This window comes from Orycteropus afer, unplaced genomic scaffold (genome assembly GCF_000298275.1).
Source record: "Orycteropus afer afer isolate SDZICR_OR568_19922 unplaced genomic scaffold, OryAfe1.0 scaffold00111, whole genome shotgun sequence".
Classification (NCBI taxonomy): Eukaryota; Metazoa; Chordata; class Mammalia; order Tubulidentata; family Orycteropodidae; genus Orycteropus; species Orycteropus afer.
This window is the reverse complement of record NW_006921698.1, coordinates 9,725,747-9,741,358: the sequence shown is the minus strand read 5'-3', so window position 1 is coordinate 9,741,358 and position 15,612 is coordinate 9,725,747. Positions and strand designations below refer to the sequence as shown.

The following is a 15,612-nucleotide window of genomic DNA, read 5'->3' as shown; positions in this document are numbered from 1 at the left end:
ATATATATATACACTTTGCTGGTTTTTGTGTTTCTCTAGAGAACCCAATCCAATATAGAGGCCCTTCTTCTTTTTTATAAAAATTCTTATGAAACATAAGTGTATGCACTAGGTCACAAAAATATCTATGCTCAATTTTAAATAGAATAATATGAGCTACCTGGCCAACCAACTGGAAGAGATCCATATAGATGCTTATTCCAAAGAAAGGTGATGCAATGGAATGTGGAAATTATTGAAACATATAATTAACATCATATGCAAGTAAAATGGTTGCAACAGTATATCAATAGAGAACTGTCAGAAATTCAAGCCAGATTCAGAAGAATTTTAGGAGACATATCATAGCTGATAGAAGATAGATCTTGGCTGAAAGTACAGAATACCAGAAAGATGTTTACCTATGTTTTATTGTCTGTGCAAAGGCATTTGACCATGTAAATCATAACCAATTGTGGATAACACTGTGAAGAATGGAAATTCCAGAACACTCGATTTTACTCATGTGGAACCTATACATAGACCAAGAGGCAATTGTTTAAACAGAACAAGGGGATACTACATGGTTTAAAATCAGGAAAGATGTACATGAGGATTGTATCCTTTCACCATACTTACTCAGTCTATATGTTGAGCAAGTAATATAAGAAGCTGGCCTGTATGAAGAAGAACACTGCATCAGGCTTGGAGGAAGACTCATTAACAACTTGTGATATGCAGATGACACAAGCTTGCTTACTGAAAGTGAAGAAGTCTTGAAGCTCTTACTGATGAAGATCAAAAACTACAGCCTTCAGCATGGATTACACCTCAACATAAAGAAAACAAAAATCCTCACAACTGGACCCATAAGCAACGTCATGATAAATGGAGTAATTATTGAAGTTGTCAAGGATTTCATTTTACTTGGCTCCACAATCACTGCTTATGGAAGCAGCAGTCAAGAAATCAAATGATGTATTGCATTAGACAAATCTGCTGCAAAAGACCTCTTTAAACTGTTCAAAAGGAAAGATGTCACTTTGAAGACTAAGGTCTACCTGACCCAAGCTACAATATTTTCAGTCATCTCATATGCATGTTAAAGCTGGACAATGAATAAGGAAGACTGAAGAAGAATTGATGCATTTGTATTACGGTATTGGCAAAGAATATCGAATCTACTTGGACTGCCAGAAAACAAACAAATCTGTCTTGGAAGAAGTACAGCCATAATGCTCCTTAGAAACCAGGATGGTGAGATTTCATCTCATGTACTTTAGACATATTGTCAGGAAGGCCCAGTCCATGGAGAAGAACATCATGCTTGATAAAATAGAGGGTCAGTGAAAGGAGGAAAACCCTCCCCGAGATGTATTGACACAGCAGTTGTGACAATGAGCTCAAATATAGATTATGAGGATGACACAGGATTGGGCAGTGTTTCATTCTGTTGTACTTCGGGTTGCTGTACATCAGAGCCGACTAGAGGGCATCTAACAACAATAACATAGAGAACAAATTTTATTAGTGGTTACTAGGGGTGGGAGCTCTGGTAGCATAGTGGCTAAGGCACTTGACTGCTAACCAGAAGGCTGGTGGTTCAAATCCACCAGCTACTCCTCGGAAGGAAGATAGGGCAATCTACTTCCATAGTGATACTGCCTCGGAAACCCAAGGAGCGGTCGCTATGAATTGGGAATGACTCGACGGCACATAACAACAACAACAACAAGGGGTGGGAAGGTGGGGAAAAGAAAGGGGTTAATGATAATGGAAATATTGCCTTGATTAAGGGTTGGGTTGCACAGCCAATTATTAAAATTGCTGTCAATAAGTTGTACATCTGTAAAAAGTTGAATTGGCAAAAGTGTGATATATTTACAACAATGACAAAAAAGCGTCTGCTTATGTATAATCAAGAACATTAGTGGGTTTATTTTCTTGGAGTGTCATGATTTCATGGGACTTCCCAGTTAATTGGCCTGATAATATGTTTAGTGCCTCTGTTCTGCCTCCTGGTTCACTGCATAGTGCCTTGGGCCTTAAAAGCTTGCAAGAAGCCATCCAAAGCACAACAGTTGGTCTGTATTCACCTGGAGCAACAGAAGAAAGAGCGTCAAGAATAGAAGGAGGATTCAGAATGTGTCGGTAATTGCCTCTAGAACAACTGCCTCCTTTGCCATGAGACCAGAACTGTATGGAGCCTGGCTACCATTTCTGAACATTTTGATCAAAGATTCTATAGCAGAATCCTGATCAAAAGGGGGGAAATACAAAACAGAATTTTAGTTTCTTATGTACTCCATACTTTCTGGAGCTGTGAAGGTTGGATGAAGTACTGAAACTATTGCTCTGAGATAATCTTTACCAAACAATAGTTTCAATGAACTAGTTGGGAGAAAAAAAAAAAAAAAGTCTGCCTTTAGCATTATGCTCTTTTAATAACTGTCTATATGGGATCCAATTGACAGACAACAACTTGAAAGTTTAGATAGGAACCTTAGGGGGCAGTAAACTTATGTTAATTGGGAAGGAACAACTCAGAAAAGGAGGATGAGGATGGTTGCAAAACTTCAAGTATGTAATCAATGTCACTAAATGGTACATGAAGAAACTGCTGAGTTGGTGTATGTTTTGCTGTGTACACACTCAACAAAAACAAAATAAAATTAAGAAAACTGTGGAGCACAGTTCTTCCACTCTGAAACACATGGGCCATCATAACTCAGAATCATCTTGACAGCAATTGTTTTTTTTTTGTTTTTGTTTAAAGTCGTCTGCTTCCCAGACCCTGTGTGTCTTTGCCATGGGCTGTGCTGAGTTGACACAATTCGTGTGTTCTGGTTCTCCCATTTTCTAAGTTTAAGACTGAACATCCCATTCCATATTTTTTCTATTCACACATTTAAAAAAATTCTTTTGGACATTATCACGGATATGACTACTGTTTTGTTTTATTTCAAGTGGAGTCTTGATTAGATCTCTACCCATTGTTTATTCTCTTTTTACTCTGGAAGACTTCCTGTCTCAAGATAGCTTATCTTATCCATTGAGCATTGGTTTTAACAATTCAACTCTCATAGTTTTGCGATTGCCAGCATTTGCTGATTTCTGTAAAGGAAAATAAATTGGCTTTTGTTCAAAGTTTCAGAATTTCACAGTTTTGAGAAATATCATGAAAATTAATTCACGTGGTACCATGTATAGTATGTTGTTGTTGTTGTTATTTGCTGTCGAGTTGGACTCGACTCATAGCGAGTCCTCCTTGGGTTTCCGAGGCAGTATCACTACGGAAGTAGATTGCCCAACCTTCCTTCCAAGGGGTGGCTGGTGGGTTTGAACCTCCAGCCTTCTGGTTAGCAGGCAAATGCCTTAGGCACTATGCTACCAGAGCTCCCATGTATAGTGTAGAGACCTGGATTGTTTATGCTGACATGCCTGACTAATTTAGATTTTCTTTGTTATGTGTTGTTTCAAAATCCCTGATAATATTTTTCTTGTACTTTTTTCTCTTCTAAGAGTGGAAAGTTAAGAAAATTTCTGGCTAATTGGTGTTCTAGGTAATAGGACAATGATGGAACAAGCCTGAATGCAGTCCTAACTTAGTTGATAAAGTATATGGAGTCTCCTCTGGGTCTTGCATCTATAAATGAGTGCTGTAGGAAGACACTGCCAACAATGAACAGAAAAACTGTAGTTAACATATATTAATCTTTATTGTAGTGCTACTGAAAGGAAATTGATGATTTACAGTCTAAAGGTTAGCTCAAAAGTAGTAACTTCCTGGAATTCACTACAGTTAAAAGATGCTATAGAAATATACTGCTTGATATATACTGATTGATTCCCGCTAAGCAGTCTCAGCCTCATGAATTAGCTCAGATGGGCCTCAGCTTTTTTCTACTAATCTTGGCTGTAAGTGATAGCATTTTGCTTACACCTGAAGGTCTGCTGAGACATCTGAAGTGGGCAGCTCATTGTGGGTCCATGTGTATTAAGTCCACGTAGTAGCACAGATAAGGAACCCTTGTGGTGAAGTGGTTAAGCATTTGGCTACTAACTGAAAGGTTGGCAGTTTGAACCCATCAGCCACTGTGTGGGAGAAAGATGTGACATTCATTTAAGGTTACAGCCTTGAAACCCCATGGGGAAGTTTTACTCTTTTCTATAGGGTCTCTATGAGTCAGATTGACTCAGAGGCAACAGGTTTGGTTTCAACAGGTTTAGTAACACAGATAATGTGCGACAAAATCATCTTGTTTCTTCCTTCCCACCCTCTCTCTCTGCCCCTATTCCTGACCTCTGCAGATGTTGATGAATGCGTGGAAAATAGATGTCACCCTGCAGCTACCTGCTACAACACCCCCGGTTCCTTCTCCTGCCATTGTCAACCTGGATATCACGGGGATGGATTTCAGTGCACACCTGGTAAGGTTTGGGAAATGTTCAATAGTTCTACAGCACTTCATCCCACTCTTGACTTACATAGGTCTGAGGCCTTGGTTAGGAGCTCTTGTTAAAGCATCTGGCTGCCAACCAAAAGTTCAGTGATTCAAACCCACCAGCCATCTGCAGGAGAAAGATGAGGCAGTGTGCTTCCTTAAAGATTTACAACCTTGGAAACCCTATGTCTACTCTGTCCTATAGGATCTCTATGAGTCACAGTCTACTCAGTGGCAGTGGGTTGGGGAGGCTTTAGTTGGTAGATTTTCCACAGTGACCTCCTGCTGCCTAGTTTACTAATAAAACCAAAGTAAAAAGCAGCTGGCATGATGTCAATTCCAACTCATGGTGAACCCCTGCATTGCAGGGTAGATCTGTGCTCCGTAGGGTTTGCAAGGTTGTGATGGTTCGGAAGCAGATCACCAGGCCTTTCTTCCGAGGTGCCTCTGGGTGGAATCAAACCACCAACCTTGTGGTTAGTAGTCAAGTGCTTAACTACATCACCCAAGACTCTTGGGTTTGTTGATATCACTTTTCCAAAGTTCACTAATTATTAGCATTCTTAGAAGCCTGGAGTATGACCCATTCATGATCTAATTTCCTTTGACTTGATGAGTACAAATGAGGTGATTTGAGACGAAGTATTGAGGTGTAGCTTTTTGCACAGGAACTACATACACTAATGAGCTGGAAGGAAGCACCTGTGGTGACTGCTCTGGGGCAACTTGGCCAGCAGAGTGTAGCCTAGTGACCACCACTGATACTGAGCTTTTCAGATTTAAACTCTGGATCTTCTAGGAATGAATATGTATTATTTTTCCAAAGTTTCTTAGGATATTTTGACAGAAATCATGAGTTCTCCATTTTACAAGAGGATACTGAGGGCTGCGAGAGAGGCTGCTTTACTTCTTAGTCAGCTAGGGACATACAGGGTGAACTGTGAAAACTAGGGATAAACTAAATAGATAGTGGCAGAGATAAATAAAAATCCAGGACTCCAAAATCCCAGTGCATTGCAATTTTTCCCTTGTCATACTGTCCTCCAATTATAGAAAAAAAAAAAAATCTCAGTACAGAAGACTTTAAAATTGGCTTGTGAGAGTGAATTGGTTGCAATGCTTTTTATTTCTCCTTTTATCTCCCTCTGTCCTGGACCCTAAAGACTCCACCTCAGGACTGAAACCCTGTGAATACCAGCAGCGCTATGCCCAGGCACAGCCAGCCTATCCTGCGTCCCCACTCCACATCCCCCAGTGCGATGAGCAGGGCAACTTCCTGCCCCTGCAGTGTCATGGCAGCACAGGCTTTTGCTGGTGCGTGGACCAAGGTGGCCATGAAGTCCCTGGTACCCAGACTCCCCCGGGCTCCACCCCACCTCACTGCAGAGCCCCAGGTGAGACAACCAGGAATCTTACTCCAAGAAGCATATGGGTTCAAGAAGCATATGGGTTCAAGAAGCATATGTCACTGATTACAAGGTGTTCTGGTTACCTAGTACCACTCTGACAAGAATATACCACAAATGGGATGGCCTTAACAAACAGCAGTTTATTCTCTCACAGTTTGGAGGCTTTAAGTCCAAGTTTGAAGTGCCAGGCTCTAGGGGCTGTGTGAAAGCCCCTTGACCTTGGGCGTCAGCTCTGCCTCTTGCTCCTGGCCCACTGGAGCTGGAGGCGTTTCTTCACTCAGGCAGCTACTGGCTGCTGAGGCTAACAAGCCCAAGGTTGACAAATAAAATGGTACAGTCCCGATGTTACCAAAACACACGGCAGGCCATTAATTCAAGTTCATTGTAAGTCTCTAGTTCGGCAGAGCATGGCAGGCTGCTGAACAATGACAAGGGTACATGCAGGATCTAAGTGTGCCATAAACTAGAGACTATCCCCAAGGCTTCTCCTTATATACGTGAAGCAGACCATATCCCAAAGGCAGCTACTCAGCTGCTTGTGGTAGATCCCACCATGGAGTTGATTGCCATTCTCATCATAGGGAATAACTACCACCAGCTGCCCAGCCACTCAGCCAGGCCCAGGCAAGTTGACATACACATTTAACTACCACAATTTCACCCCTTTACAACTTAGCACCTGTACAGATCTCTCCCACTAGGTGGCTCCAGTCCCCTAGTTCCTCTAAATGGTGACCTCACCCCCTTGGCCTGGAGGGCCCCATTCCTCTCCCTCTTGGGCATGACAGCCCTGCCCCCTCACTCTTGGACAGCGGCTGTGACTCCATCCCACTGGCTCATATGAATGAGCAGCCCCACACTCCAGAACCAAGTTGGTGAAGGTCTAACACTTTGAAACCTAGTGGCCTATGATGGTTCCACCCCCAAAGGCCACGGTCCTACCCTTTGAGGCTGAGGCAGCCCTGCTTCCCTTTCCTTAATCTCTCCACTTCTGCTGGTTAATGCCTGAGGGCAACCCACTCCCCCGGAAATCTTTCTGCCCAAAGGACACTTATTTTCTTGCTCTGTGGGCCGGCCAACCTGCTACTCTATTTTATGCCAGTCTCTTCACCAATTAATGCCTGAAGGCAACCCACTCTGCCAGGAAACTGCCTACCCAATGGCACCCAGCTTTCTCCTCCGTGGGCTGGTAAGCCTGTTGCTGTTTAATGCCAATCTCTGGGTTCTGCTACTGCCATCTTTCATGCTGGTCTCTTTGCTGGTACCTCTCTGCCAGTCTCTTGGCTCTGCTCTGCCATCTCTCATGCTGTATGCTGGAATCTCTCTGCCAGGGACTCAGGTCAAGGATGCACTCCACTCCTGTTTCCACATTTTAGGTATCTGCCAGAGCAGCACCCCACTCTCTTGGTACCATACTCTGTTCTGGTTACCTAGTACCGTTCTGACAAGAATATACCACAAATACCACCAGCTGCCCAGCCACTCAACCAGGCTCAGCCAAGTTGACATACATCTTTAACTACCACATGAGGGTAGGTTATAACCCTTGCCCAGACCATTCAGACTTGGACCATTCAGCATTCTTTCATGATCTACTTTCTCCTGTTGTTGTTAGTTCCCATTGAGTTGGCTGTGACTCGTGATAACCCCATAAAACAGGACAAAATGTTGCCCAGTTCTGCTTCATCTTCATGATCATTGTTGTGACCATGTTTGTGGCCTCTGTGTAGTTTGACCACCTTCCAACAGAGAGTGCTTGTCTTCCAGCACTAAATCAAACAATGTTTTGTTGTGGTCCATAGAATTTTCACTGGTTAAGTTATGGAAGTAGATCACCAAGCCTTTCTTCCTGGTCTTAGTGTAGGATTTCTGCTAAAACCTGCCCACCATGGTATTTTGAGATATTAGTGGCACGTTCCATCACCACAGCAACATACAAACCACCACAGTATGACAAACTGACAGATGGGTGGTGGCTCTTTCCTCCTCAGAAAGATATTTTTTACATAGTCAAGTTATAGAGATGCATGTACACACACACATACTTAATTGTTATACACTGGATTCCATCTGTTTAGACCTTTACCTACTACAAGACTGGAAGTTTAGATTGAGTGTGTACATCAGGCTGAGGGCACTTCCCTGGATCTGTTAGGGTACCATAGAGGTACCTAGGGGATCTGGCCAGACTAGCCTTTTGTCCAGAAGGAAAACTCCCTTCCTATATAAGTATCTGGTTTAACTGTGCCTTCTGAATTGCAGGAAATGGTCTGAAGGGTGTGCTATATCAATAGACAAAATAAGTATGACACTTGTAGGTGGATCCAACCAATTTACTCTAACCTGATAACTCCAGTCCTCTCTAGTCGAGCCCAACACATCAACTGGGAGTCACTCTTGCCCCAACCACCTTCAGAAGAAGCACAGGAATCTGTTGCATTAGATAATGGAATCTGAGATGTTGGTGATGAACATGTCTGTTACCATCTGAGCATGCCCCATCTGTGTGGGACGTGGTTATGAAGTGCTCCTAGCTTATGCCAACAGCAGACTTTTGCATCATGCTGTCATGAATTTGAATTTCAGATATGGTAAGAACTTTATTTTAATACAGAACTTTATTATGAAGAATATAGTATTAGTTTGAGACCATTTTAGCCAAAATGCTTTCTACATCCATTTTCACTAATGAGAACAGGCCTGTAAATATTGTTCTTTGCTTTTAAACATAGGAAAATAAGACGGGCTGGAGAATTACCAAAAGATTTGATCATTTTAATGGTATTAATTGCTGTGGCAGGAGTTTACTGATTCTAAGACCTATGTAGGTAAAAAATGGTAATGGTTTATCTAGTAGAGTTGGTTTTGTTTCTACGGTGATACTCCTGGTTCTTCTCTGTCCCCATATTTTGGGAAAGCTCTTTCAGGAACAACAACAAAAAAAGAGTACAGAGAAATCCTATTTCACTTATGCTTTCCCTTTCCCTTCTTTAGAAAATCTTGGAATTTGAAGAAATCACATGGCTGGGAGGTGTCTTCAGAGAACAGTTCAGAATTCTATTAAATTCATTAAGCATGTGTTAAGGACAATGACTCAAAGGCGGCCAAGAGACTGAGAAGTTAATAACTAAAATGGGGATGCATCCTTTAGGGCAGACTCTTTCCCATGCTTCCTGACTTTTCTCTTGGTGCTGGGTTGGCCTTGGCCATTTCTAACTCTTTCATCTGTATAATTGGGTCAGCTTGAGAGGAGTGAGAACACTTTGTGCCCAAGATTCCAAAATATTTCAACCTTGCCAACCAGAAAAGAAGAGCAGGGCTTTGAACCAGTTTGAATCCGAAGTGAAACCAGAACAGACCCAGATTTTTTAAATTTGGGTGATCTGGAACACTAACCAGAGTGGGGGAAATTGTGGGTGAAGCCTTGGAACATGAGATTCGAAAGAGGTCTAGTGAGGCCTTTCAGTAGGTTGGTGCATGACGTTGGATTATCGCCAGGACTGTGGAGAGCAACACCCATTCAAAACAGTGTCATCAGCTGCCATCTTTGAGCCGGGAATAACTGTTTCTGACTCAGCTAGTCAAGAGATTTGATTGCTATGCCATGTGTATGCTTCTCTGGTTTCCTAAGTGGGAGACTAAGTTCTAGCAGGGCTTTGACTCATTTTAGTTCACCCACATTTTAAAAATTGGGGTCCATTCCAGTTTTGCTTTATTGACCATGAGTGAACCGGGCTGAACTGGCTCAAAGTCCTGTAGAGGAGGAAAAAATCCATTATTGGGTTGAGAACTAAGTTGTTTCAAATAGTAAGGAGTGAGAAGTATGCCCACTTGTAAGTGATCTGAAGCACCCATTTTCAAGACGTTGACCCTGCTGTGTGTCTGCATTCCTAATAGCTCTGCCTATGTAGGTGGTCCCTTGAACTAAGAATGAGTCCTCTGAGTTAGGAGTGTGGGATTGGGATCTAGGGGATCTCATCTCAAGGTTGGTGCTAGTGTTTGAAGAGGTAGTGTTTCTGTCTCCGGGTTCCTTGTGACACACTTGAGTGAGATGGTCAGAATCCTACCTTCTCCAAGAAGGACAAAAAGGGTCATGAGATAAGAGTGGCTGCCCCCAAACAAGGTGAGTCTTGCAATTGAGCTAGGTGGGTTTTATCTTTGAGGGTTTTAATCACCATCTTCCTGATCTCCCAGAGAAATTGTAGGTACATGGACCCAATCATTATGTTTCCAACTTTGTACTTTGAAGCCATTGGAAGGTTCTGGCCAAAGGAGTGGCATGAAATGATTTAGCATTTTAAAGGGACATTCTGGCTTCTTGTTGAGCTTCCACTAGTGGGTGAGGAGGAGGGTGGAAGCAGGAAACCAGTAAGGAGGTTATTGCAGTAATCCAGGCATGACATGATGGGGCTTGGCCAAGGTGACAGAGGTGGAAGTGGCAAGACATGAAGTTTGTATTTTGGAAACAGTGATGACAGAGTTTCTTGACATATCAGTTATGGAGATTGAGGGAAAGAGAAAAGAGAGGAATCAAGGATAACTCCAAGGTTTGAGGCCTGAGAAATAAGAGAGTGGAGGTACAATTTATTGATATGGAAATGACCAGAAGGGGGAGCAGGTTTGATGGGAAAAGCAAGGACCCAGTGTTTGTTAGTTGTATGCTGAGATTCCTAGCACATATCTAAATAGTTCTTAGATAGAAGTCTGGAGCCCATAGGCTTTGAACTTAGGAATTAACAAGGAAGGAGAAGCACCTTTTTAAAAAGTTTATTTATTTTGTTGTTGTTGTTGAGAATGTACACAGCAAAACATACACCAATTTAACAGTTTCTACATGCATAATTCAGTGACGTTGATTCCATTCTTTGAGTTGTGCAACCATTCTCACCCTCATTTTCTGACTTATTCCTCCTCATTAACATAAGCTCATTGCCCCTAAGTTTCCTATCTAATCTTTCGAGTTGCTGTTGTCAATTTGATCCCACGGAGAGAGATCTTGAAAGCACAGTGCTCAAGGCAGACATTCTTTACCAGTGAAGCTAAACTAGTGTTTGGTTTTAAGAAGACTTCAGGATTTATTTTGGTTTAAGGTTTAAAGATGATTTGAAGGCAATGGTTTCAGGGATTCATCCAGACTACATGTCTCCAGAAAGAAGCACCTTTTTTTAATTTAAAGTCTTTGAGGTAATACTGTCATAATGGATGCAAATATAATTTCAACAGGGCTGAATTTCAACAGCAGAGTCATGTGGGGGAGCCTTGATCACCCTGCAGAAGCAGCCTGGGTGAAAACTTGCAGGTGGCTAAACTGCTCTGCCCGAGAAGCACACAGGACTTTAAACGAGAGTTTTAAACCAGTTCTTTCTTGGTGCAGTCATGGCTAATGAAGCAAAACCAAAATGAACACAAACTTACAAAATGTGGGTGAACTGGAACAATAACCAGAATGGGAAAAAGTACAGGTTGACACTAGAAACTTAATCTCCCTCTTAGAAAACAAAGGCGATGTGCATGTTGCCTAGCAACCAAATCCTTGATAGGCAGAGTAGGAAACATTGATGCCCAGCTCAAAGATGGTGGTATTCAAAGATGCCACTTTGAATGTGTGCCTGTCTTTCCAGTCTTGGCAATAATCCAACATCCCACATCAGGTGCTTGAAAGGGCTCACTGAACCTCCTTCAAGTCTCCCATTCCAGGGCTTCGATCTGTAATTTTTCTCATTTCAGTTATCATTCCTCTTCACCCAAATTTTAAAAATTCAAGCCTTGACTAACCCGGTCAAACTGGTTCAAAGTCCTGGTTTAGACAAAGTTGTGACTGAGGAAGGACGGGAGGACACGTGAGGAAGGACGGGAGGACACATGAAGAAGGGCGGGAGGACAGCGGAGAAAGGCGAGGCAGAACAAGGAGGCAGGAAGCTGGAGCTGGCAGCAAAAGGTTCAGTTTGAGATAATCCCAGAAGCCAGGTAGCCAAAGGATTTCTAGGAACTGGTAGTTCCTAGAGAACAACATTTTAAGTTGCTTGCCACCATCTCTGCTGTGTATGAACACTCACGTGTGCACACACACATACACACACATTGTATCACAGTTTTATTTTTACTCAGTATAGTTTTCCAGTGGACAGATACTGAGTGTCACTAGGGCATTCAATAAACACTTTCTAAAACATCCACCAGCAAGTCTCAGGATAGCTCTCTCAGAAGCAAGTCCTAGGGCTTGAAGCATGTGGGGGGAAAAATAGCAATTGGCTTTAAGCATCATGTAGGTCACCAAGTCCTTAAGGAGAGTCTGCATGAGTGCCTGTCAGCAGAGGCCACCCTGGGCCTAAGCAGGATGGCCATGGGCTCTGCCTCTTACCACGCCACATGAGCCCTGCACCCCTGATGTCATCTCTACTTGCTCTTTCCTGATGTGACTGGGCCTTGATGACAAATTCTCCTGGCCTGGGAGACCAGAGTGTCAAGACAACCCCTTCTCTGGGACTGAGAGAGAACTTCTCAGAGCACATGTGCTGCCCTGGCCCAGTGTCCAGGTGTTGGCTGGACTCTTTGGCAGCAGACACTGGGGGAGGGTGGCCAGGCATGGGACCTTGAGTGTACATGCTGCATGCTGTCCTTGGCCCACAATCAAAGGCTTTTCCTCTCCATCTGCTCAGAGCCCACCCAGAGGCCCTGGACTGTCTGTGAGCGCTGGAGGGAAAGCCTGCTGGAGCATTATGGTGGCACGGCCCGTGATGACCAGTACGTGCCCCAGTGTGATGATCTGGGCCAGTTCGTCCCCCTGCAGTGCCATGGGAAGAGTGACTTCTGCTGGTGTGTGGATAAAGATGGCAGAGAGGTGGAGGGCACCCGCTCCCAGCCAGGCATCACCCCTGCATGTAAGCACCTGGGCCAGCCCTCACTCACCTAGCTGCTTGTTCTGTAGGAAAGCTGCCTGCTGTGGGCAAAAGTGGGAAAAGGAGGGGCTGCATGTGAATTCATAATCTGGTCTTCCCAAGATCCCAATTTGGATGTAATGTTCAGTTTTATTAGCAGTTTCTGTAATTAGAACATCTGGAATGCACTTCACCATGTGATTACTCCCCTTCCCCAGCCCAGGGTGAAAGGGGACACGTGTCACCCTGGGGCCCCAAAGAGAAGCTGATACAACACTGGCTCTGGTTTTGCCCTTAAAAAAAAAATAAAAATGAAAACTCTCTGCTTTTTTCAGAGGGAAGTCTTGCCATCTCCCTCCCTAGTAATTGGCAGTGATTTACATAATTGATCCTTAACCAAAAGAAAAAAAAAATCCTAGGAATTGAATTTCATTTAAAGAACATCTGGAACACATCTGTCTAGGATGAAAAACTTCGGGTATTCTTGGAGACTCTGCTGTGTGAGAGCCATTTTTCTCCCCTGCCCTGCCTTTGTTTCCCTTCCTCACCCATTGCTACTCTTTCTGGCAGGTATACCCACGGTTGCTCCACCCACGGTCCTGCCGACTCCCCACTCTGATGTGACCCCTCCCTCCGTGGGCACTTTCCTGCTGTATGCCCAGGGCCAGCAAATTGGCCACTTGCCCCTCAACGGGACCAGGCTTCAGAAGGACTCTGCCAAGACCTTGCTGTCACTGCATGTAAAGTAGAGTTCCTGGGGGGGGGGGCTGCCACAGGGCTTCCAGAAGGCACAGGCTGCCTCTCAGGGCAAGGGGCTCACTGGAGGGAAGGCCTGCAGGGTTTCTGAGCTGCAGGCCTCCACCCCTGCAGAAAGTGTGACACTCTGTGGCCGGGGAGTCACCTCTGACCAAAGCCATGGTCTCTAGCTAGTTCGCAGGATATCAGATATATGGAGGAGGAATTCCAGGGTTGTCAGGATATGGAGGCAGGATAGTGATCCAAGGAAGAATTGCTGGATCTTAACCAGAGTCCCCAGGGTTCCCTCCACGTCAAAGATATCACCACAGAGATTGTGGAAACGGAAGCTGCAGAAACCAGCTTCCTGTGGTTTCTGTGATCAGTTCAGAAACCCCAAGTGGAAATCAATTCATCGGAAATCAGTTAATGATTTCTCCACTGCTGCAGTCCTCTGCCCTCCCATTTTGGTTCCGTCTCGGTGATGGGGACTCTTTCCTTACTTGCTCTGACTCCTCTAGCCAAGTTCTGGGGAGAGTCTGAGGCTGGGAGAGGACTGAGTTTTCCCTGGGGGATGGATGCCGGCTGCTTCCTGAACCAGCAGCGTTCCTGCTGCCAAGGACCATCCTTTGGAGAAAGAGATTTCTTCTTTAGAAAGGAGAAGAGAAGGGAGCTGGTCAGGCGGCATCCCACGGCCTCTCTTACAATGGTTTATTGTCCACTTCTGTTTCTCAACTTCATGCTCCAGGTACCTGCTAATCCAGGAGAAAGAACAGCAGTGTTCATGTTTGTATTTACTTCTGTTAATGAACTAATTCCTTATATGGCTCCAGAAAAGTTTATAGGTAGCCAGGGTTCAGAAAAGGATGTGTTTTTTTCTTCTTAAGATATGGGGTTTTTTTGTTGTTGTTTTTCCCCAGCAAACACTAGCCTGTTATTTTGTAAATGTTTCTTTTCAAGTCACAAAGTGAAAAACTGCTGTCACCTCAGGCTAACCATCCATCTAGTGTAGCCAAGTCAGATGGCTTAACTTCATTTCTGAAGGTGCCCCTGATGTAATGGGTTTGTGGTGGTGAACTGACAGAGAAATGGGACATGGGTTATAAGCACATCTTGGAGAAATTTACTTAAACTGGGACTTGTTTCCTCCAAGAAATTTTGAACTCACTACATGGTTAATGAATCCCATGATTCCCTCGGTTGATGGAAGCTCATGTGGATGTGCCATCTTGCCTGGGACAGCTAGCTGACTTTTTGATTTTCAAGTAAATTTGCAGTGGACCTTTGAGTCCCCATATAAACTGCCCACTTTTGCACCAGAGTCTTGTGCTGACTACTCTCCCAGAGGAGTAAGTTGAGCCAGGCCTAGGGCTTTGTTAGGCAAGAAGGGAGCTGGCATGACCTGGGGGTGGTCAGATTGCCTCTCACTGCTGGCTTTGCACATCTGCTTGGCTGGAAGAATGAAGCAGTTGTGGAAAGATCAGACTCAGCATTGTCACAAAGACTGTCATTTATTTAGAACTTCTTACAATAGGGAGGGGACCTCTAGCCAGAGGCTGGGAGACTGCCATTCATTTCCCAGTTACTTAGCACATCAAATTAGATTTTCTTTTACGCAAGAGTACAACCTAAGAATTGCTTTCTTGAAGACACAGAAGTGGGGGTAAGAATGATTGCACCACAGGTCTGGGAGAGCTCTCATCACATTCACAGGGGTGGGGTGTTTGCATATGTTGGCAAACTTTAGAAAGGCTCTTTCAAAAAGATGCTGGTAACATTTGAAAGGGGTCAGAGTTTTTGCCTAGTAAAATAGTAAGGGCTTGTTTGTGTTTTGGAGGTTAACTTTGTCCTTTAATCACTAAAGGGGCTGATTTTTTTTTTTCCCCATTAAATCACTTGGTTTTATTGCCAACCACAGTAACACTTATTGAGGTATACTAATTACTGACTAGGGCACTTGGCAAGCATTTGTGTTAATAATTTTTATAACAACCATATGAGATAAACCTACCAAACTAAACCCACAGCCAACAAGTCAATTCTGACTCATAGTAACCCTACAGAACAGAGTAGACCTGCCTCACAGGGCTTCCAAGGCTGTAAATCTTTACAGAAGCAGACTGCCTCATCTTTCTTCTGCAGAGTGGCTGGTGGGTTCGAACCTCT

The 15,612-nt window shown here is 43.8% G+C and overlaps 1 protein-coding gene across 1 annotated transcript in view; it reads left to right on the top strand.

Moving 5' to 3' along the window:
• Window positions 1-15,612, top strand: part of NID2 (nidogen 2) — a 113,513-nt gene that overhangs the window by 90,052 nt on the left and 7,849 nt on the right. Inside the window, exons 12-15 of the mRNA XM_007943715.1 lie at window positions 4,291-4,410; window positions 5,588-5,818; window positions 12,493-12,714; window positions 13,282-13,451. Coding sequence (XP_007941906.1) covers window positions 4,291-4,410; window positions 5,588-5,818; window positions 12,493-12,714; window positions 13,282-13,451 — 743 coding nt within the window. The remainder of the gene's footprint in view (window positions 1-4,290; window positions 4,411-5,587; window positions 5,819-12,492; window positions 12,715-13,281; window positions 13,452-15,612) is intronic.